Here is a 6,966-nt window from a genome sequence, read left to right as displayed (position 1 = left end):
AAGGGAGCAGAGAAATGGAATAATAGCCAGGGGTGGGTGTCAGATCAAGGGAAAGTGTTAATTTGTTTGTTTCAGATAGGAGATATTAGACATCATGCTTCGAATGATCCATTTTGTTAAAGAGGGGAATGGTTTTTAATTTGTCTTCAGCAAAGCTTATTTCTTACCTGCTTTAACAAACTCGTGGGATGGTAGTCTGGTGTGACGCGGGAAAGAAGAGTCGGGGAGGCCAGGGAAAATAACAGGCTTCTTGTGCTCACTGTTCCCAGAGACAGGGAGGCACAGCCTCCATGACGCAGGGGCACATGGGATTACACCCAGGGACAAGGCAACAAGTCGGAATTGTAGGCAGGGCCTTATGTATGGCAAGCAGGGCAAGGCCAGCTAGGTTTCACGGATTTCCTGGGGATTGGGATTTTGAATAATGCTTCGGAGGCATAGAGGCTGTCCCTAGTTGTTGGGTAACTGGCTCCAGGCTATTATGATGGGTGCACAGTGACCCATGAGTGTGAGAACCTGATAAGGGGAGTGGTTAGAAAGTGGACTTAATCAGCTGCTCAACAAGGGGAATGGACTTGCCTCCAGACAGGGCTTCAAAACTGTGTCAGAACAGCATAAAAGAAGAGTTTTGAAAGCATCCCTCACGAGCAATTTACCTATCTGTTTCTGCAAGGTGCCTCCAAGGCACCACCAACTCGGGACAAATTTTCTTGTTAATTTTTCCACTCGCGAGTTCCACATCAAGCAGGTAATACCCATTTGGACTCCAGAACCTCACAAAGCACAGCCTTGGATATGACTGTCACACTTAGGATATTTCCCATCCAAGACCCTGGCAAACACATACTTTCTTTACCTTTGCCCTGGACTTACACGCAAAGTTTACTAGTCTCTTCTCACTGAAGTTGCAGTCCTTGGAGGGTCACAACAGGTAACCAAGTTGCAACTTCCCAGCTCTCATAGACCAAGGCTTATAGTATGAAAACTTGGGCCCCCGGCCATCACTGGTCCACTCTATCCTGGTCCAGCTCTCCCTCACTGCTGGCATCTGGGGAGTTCCTATTCTTTCTTGCATGCCCAGCATATAGTTAGAAAAAAAAAAAAAGAAACACCCAGCCTTGGTTTTATTTTAGCCAGCATCTCTTGGTGTTGGTGGCAATAAAGTTTCAGCACTCGCTAGACCACCATTTTGCTGGAACCAGCAGTCTTTTCCCTCACTCTTCACCTGACTAATTCCTAGTCACCTCTTTGGTCTCAGCTTAAATGTCGCTTCTCAGAGAGGTATTCCCTAACTCTCCATCCCGCTATAAGCTAGTTTGCTCTTTTGTTCTGTTCACAGCTGGCTGCCATTGAGTCACTCCAGTGTGTCAGAGTAGAACTGCACCCCACTGGGTTTCCAAGGCCATGACCTCTGGGAAGCAGATCACAAGGCCTTTCTCCCAAGACACTTCTGAGTGGGTTCAGACTCTCAGCCTTTTGATTAGTGGTGCTTAACCAGTGTGCCAGGCGGGGAACCTGTTGTGGTTACCTAGTGCCACTCTGACAGGAAACATACCACAAATGATAATGACCTTAACAAACAGGAGTTTATTCTTACAATTTGGAGCCTTTAAGTCCAAGTTCAAAGTGCCAAGTTCTAGGGGCTGGGGGAAAGCCCCTCAGCTTTGGGGTCCAGCTCTGCCTCCTGCTCCCGACCCACTGGAGCTAGAGGCGTTTCTTTACTCAAACAGCTGCTGGCTGCTGAGGCTGGAAACCCCAAGGTTGACAAGTAAAATGGCACAGTTCTGATGTTACCAAACCACACGGCAGGCCATTAATTCAAGTCCATTGTAAGTCCCAAGGTCGGCAGAGCATGGCAGGCTGCTGAACAACGACACGGCTACATGCAGGGTCCAAGTGTACTATAAGCTAGAGACTATTCCCCAAGGCTTCTCCTTATATACAGGAAGCAGACCACATCCCAAAAGCAGCTACCCAGCTGCTTGTGGTAGATCCCACCTTGGAGTTGATTGCCAGTCTTATCATGGGGAATAACTACCACCAGCTGCCCAGCCAAGTTGACATACAAACATAACCACCACAGAACCTTACATTATTCATAGCAGCTTCTTCTTAGCTTACTCCTTAACTTGTTATAACTTCTTATGCAATGCAAAAAACGCAACCATTGCTGTGGAGTCAGATCCGACTCATAGCGACCCCTCCTTGGGTTTCAGAGGCAGTATCACTATGGAAGTAGATTGCCCAACCTTCCTTCCAATTAGTGCCTGGTGGGTTTGAACCACCAGCCTTCTGGTTAACAGTCACATGCCTTAGGCACTACGCCACCAGAGCTCCCCAGCACAAAGTAGAAAGCCTGAATTATAGAAGATGCGCAATAAAGTTTGCTAAGTAGACAAACCATTTTCTAAAAAGCTAATAACAGTAAACCAAAAAAAAAAAAAAAAAACCTCATTGCCATCAAGTCAGTTACAACTCATAGTGTCCCGCTTTGAGTTTCTAAGTTGATACATCTTTATGAAAATAGATCTCCCCATCTTTCTTCTGCAGAGCATCTGGTGGGTTTGAACTGCTAACCTTCTGGTTAGCAGTCAAATACCTTAGGCATTCTGCCACTTGTTGTGGTGGTTATGTACCGTCGAGCCGGACCCGACTCATAGCGACCCCTCCTTGGGTTTCCAAGGCAGTATCACCATGGAAGTAGGTTGCCCCATCTTCTGATAGTATGGGATTAAATGGTGGTGATGGTAGTGTTGTTAGGTGCGGTTGAGTTGGCTCCAGCTCATAGCAACCCTGTGTACAGCAGAGCAAAACACTGCCTGGTCGTGTGCCATCCTCACAATCCTTGCTATACTTGAGCCCATCATTGCAGCCACTGTGTCAATCCATCTTGTTGAGGGTCTCCCCCTTTTTTTCTGATCCTCCACTTTACCAGGCATGATATCCTTCTTCAGGGAATGGTCCCTTAAGACCACAGTAGGTGAGATGACGTCTGGCCATTCTTGCTTCCAAGGAGCATTCTGGCAGCACTTCTTCTAGAACAAATTTGTTCATTCTTCTGGCAGTCCATGGTACTCTCAGTATTCTTTGCCAGCACCGCAACTCAAAAGCCTTAACTCTTCTTAACCAAAAACCAACCAAACTCACTGCCATTGAGTTGGATCCGACTCATACTGACCCCTCCTTGGGTTTCCAAGGCGGTATCACGACGGAAGTAGATTGCCCAATTTTTCTTCCAAGGAGTGGCTGGTGGGTTTGAACCGCCAGCCTTCTGGTTAGCAGTCATATGCCTTAGGCACTATGCTACCAGAGCTCCTCAACTCTTTTAGGTCTTCCTTATTCATTGTCCAGCTTTAACATGCATATGAGGCAATTGAAAACACCATGGCTTGGGTTGTTGTTGTTGTTGTTGTTGTTGTTGTTGTTATGTGCCATCGATGGCTTGGATTAGGAGCACCTTAATCTCCGAAGTGACATCTTTGCTCTTCAGCATTTTAAAGCAGTCTTTTGCAGCACATTTGCCCAGTGTAATACAGTGTCTGATTTCTTCACTGCTGCTTCCATGGCTGTTGATTGTGGGATCCAAGTAATCTGAAATCTTTGACAACTCCAATCTTTTCTCCATTTATCATGATGCTGCTTATTGGTCCACTTGTGAGGATTTTCGTTTTCTTTATGTTGAGATGTAATCCATACTTTAAGTGCTTCAAGTCATCTTCACTTTCAGCGAGCAAGGTTGTGTCGTCTGCATATTGTAGGATATTAATGAGTCTTCCTCCAATCCTGATGCCATGCTCTTCTTCATATAGTCCAGCTTCTCGGATTATTTGCTCAGCATACAGATTGAATGAGTATGGTGAAAGGATTCAACCCTGACACACACCCTTCCTGATTTTAAACTATGCAGTATCCCCTTGTTCTATTCGAATGACAGCTTCCTGGTCTGTGCACACGTTCCTCATGAGCACAGTTAAGTGTTCTGGAAATCCCATTCTTCTCAATGTTATCCACAATTTGTTATGATCCACACAGTCAAATGCTTTTGCATACTCTGTAAAACACAAGTAAACATTTTTCTGGTATTCTTTGCTTTCAGCCAAGATCCATCTGAGATCAGCAATGATATTCCTTGTTCCACGTTGTCTTCTGAACCTAGCTTTCATTTCTAGAAGTTTCCTGTCAATATACTGCTGCAACTGTATTTAATTTTAGAAGACACCATTTAATATATTCAAAAGTATTAAATGATATCTCCTAAAATTGAAACCTAAATATTTTCTGTGAAGACTGTATTCTCCGAAAAGAAAATGCTTTTAATGGAACAACAATTGTTATTTTCGTTGACTCATCAGTGTTTAGTAACTATGTGTGTCTTTTCCTCTTTAGAATGGAGATCTCTTCTCATCAGTCTCACCTCCTGCAACAGTTGAATGAGCAGCGCAGGCAAGACGTATTTTGTGATTGCAGTATTCTGGTTGAAGGCAAGGTCTTCAAAGCACATCGGAATGTACTATTTGCTAGTAGTGGCTACTTTAAAATGCTTCTTTCTCAGAATTCAAAGGAGACAAGTCAGCCAACCACAGCTACATTTCAAGCTTTCTCCCCGGACACTTTCACAGTTATATTGGACTTTGTCTATTCAGGAAAACTGTCTCTTACTGGTCAGAATGTCATAGAAGTGATGTCAGCTGCTAGCTTCCTTCAGATGACTGATGTCATTAGCGTATGTAAGACTTTTATTAAATCTTCATTAGACATTAGTGAGAAAGAAAAAGATCGCTATTTCAGTCTCTCAGATAAAGATGCCAATTCTAATGGTATCGAACGTTCCTCCTTATATAGTGGTGGCTGGCAAGAAGAACGCAGTTCCCCACCTTCTCACGTAAGCCCAGATCAAGGAACGGGGGCAGTGAGTGGGAAGTCTTGGAATAAGTACAATTACCATTCAGCTTCCCAAAGGAATACTCAACAACCTTCGGCCAAGCATGAACAAAGAAAAGATGCCATCAAAAAGTCCAAACATTTGAGGTTGTCACAGCCTTCTGAAGTTGCTCATTGTAAGTCAAGCAAACGAGAAGCACGAACATCTGATGCCTCCAGCCACATTTCCCAGTCGGGGGAACAAGCACAAACTGATGCTGAAATGGACTCAACTCCCGCTGGCTATCAGTACCGTCAAGGATCTGACGTCACACAGAGAAGCTTTCCAGGTACCCAAAAGAGAGCACAAATGCCCTCCATTCAGTTCCCAATCTTACAGACATCAACCCTATCTCAACATGCTCTTAATTATAGGTGTTATGGGTCGTAGAACCATTGGTAAGAAGTGGTTTTGTTTTGTTTTTTTAAGTCATACTTCTCTAATGAAATTTGTTTCTCAAAACATATTTTAAAATTTTCATTTAAAATAATAATAAATTTAAGGACAGCCAAAATGATAGCATATTGAGGGTCAAAAATTATGATTTTCTACATTTTTATCTGTAGGTGGTCAGATTACTATTAAATGTTTAAAGCTGTTTTCTATTATTCAATCCCTAAGACATTTATTTTCATTTTAAATAGTTTTTCCCCCGAGTATTCACTCAAAGTGAATTTTTTATAGAAAAGTGAAATAGAGCAACCATGCATATTTGCAGATTCACAGACTCACAATCTAGTTTAGAAAAAATTATTTTAGAAAAATATGTAAAAATAAAAGGAATAATATAAACATCTGTGCATCCATTTATTACCCAGCCCCAACTTTCAACTCAACTGCCAATCTTGTTTCACTTATCAACCTACCCCATCCCCTCCCTATAGGAGCTCAGGTGGTACAGTGATTAAAGCCTTTGGCTGCTAATCAGATCAGTGGTTTGAACCTACCAGCCATTCTATGAGGGAGAGATGAAGCAGTCTGCTTCTGTAAAGATTTACAGCCTTGGAAACCCTATGAGGCAGTTCTGCTTTGGCCTATCGGGTCACTGTAAGTCAGCATCAGCTCACTGGCAGTGGGTTTGGATCCCTTCCCTGTATTATTTTTAAGCAGATTTCAGATATCATATGTGTTCATCTATAAAAACTTCAGAATGTACCTCTAAAATATGTTGTTGTTGTTGTTAGGTGCCTTGAGTCCATTCAAAAACATAAACTCTTCCCTGGTCTTTCTTATTCATTGTCCAGCTTTTACATGCATATGAGGTAACTGAAAATAACATGGCTTGGGTTAGGCACACCTTAGTCTTCAAAGTGACATCTTTGTTCTTTAACACTTTAAAAAGAGGTCCCTTGCAGCAGATTTGCCCAGTGAGATAACAACATGTGATTTCTTGACTGCTGCTTCCATAAGCATATAATTCTAGGTTATTTAAGTTTAATTTTAATAATGAAGATGCTATTTTATAACTGTGAAATTAATACTTTGTATAGAATTTGAGATGTCATGTTTTGTTAAATATATTTTCACCATAATAAAAATTTAAAATTACATTTTAAACACATATGAATTTCAAATCAAAAAATTAAAGATCCTTGACTTTTTTTATTTTTAGTTTTTAAACGACTTTATTGAGATATAATTCACATACCATATAATCTACCCAATTAAAGTGATTAATTTACACAGTTGCGTAACTGACTCTACAATCAATTTTAGAACATTTTCATCATTTCCAGAAGAAATTCTGTACTCATCAGCAGTCATTCCCCATTTCCCCATCCTCCCAGTCCTAGTTGTTTTTTTTAATTGTGATTTGGGTGAAAATTTACAGAGCAAATTCACTTTCCATATAGCAGTTCACATATATTTTGTCTCATGACATTGACCACAATTTACCACAATGCAACAGCTCCCCTCATACTTCCTCCCGATAGTTACCTTTTCCCTGTGTCCACCCCTCCATGCACTCCTGCCCCCTGAGCTGTCTCCCTGTGCATAAGCAGCCCCTCTTTCTCCCATGATTGTTCTCTCCAAGGAGTGTATCT

General features: G+C 42.1%; 1 protein-coding gene across 1 annotated transcript in view; it reads left to right on the top strand.

Annotated features, from left to right (window-relative positions):
* Nucleotides 1-4,387: 4,387 nt before the first annotated feature.
* The window catches only part of ZBTB8A (zinc finger and BTB domain containing 8A), an 8,574-nt gene continuing 5,995 nt past the window's right edge, over nt 4,388-6,966 (top strand). Inside the window, exon 1 of the mRNA XM_007950437.2 lies at nt 4,388-5,210. Within this exon, the coding sequence (XP_007948628.1) occupies nt 4,388-5,210 (823 nt within the window). The remainder of the gene's footprint in view (nt 5,211-6,966) is intronic.

Source organism: Orycteropus afer, unplaced genomic scaffold (genome assembly GCF_000298275.1).
Source record: "Orycteropus afer afer isolate SDZICR_OR568_19922 unplaced genomic scaffold, OryAfe1.0 scaffold00272, whole genome shotgun sequence".
Taxonomy (NCBI): domain Eukaryota; kingdom Metazoa; phylum Chordata; class Mammalia; order Tubulidentata; family Orycteropodidae; genus Orycteropus; species Orycteropus afer.
The sequence above is the reverse complement of the archived record's forward strand: the minus strand, read 5'-3'. Positions and strand labels throughout refer to the sequence as shown.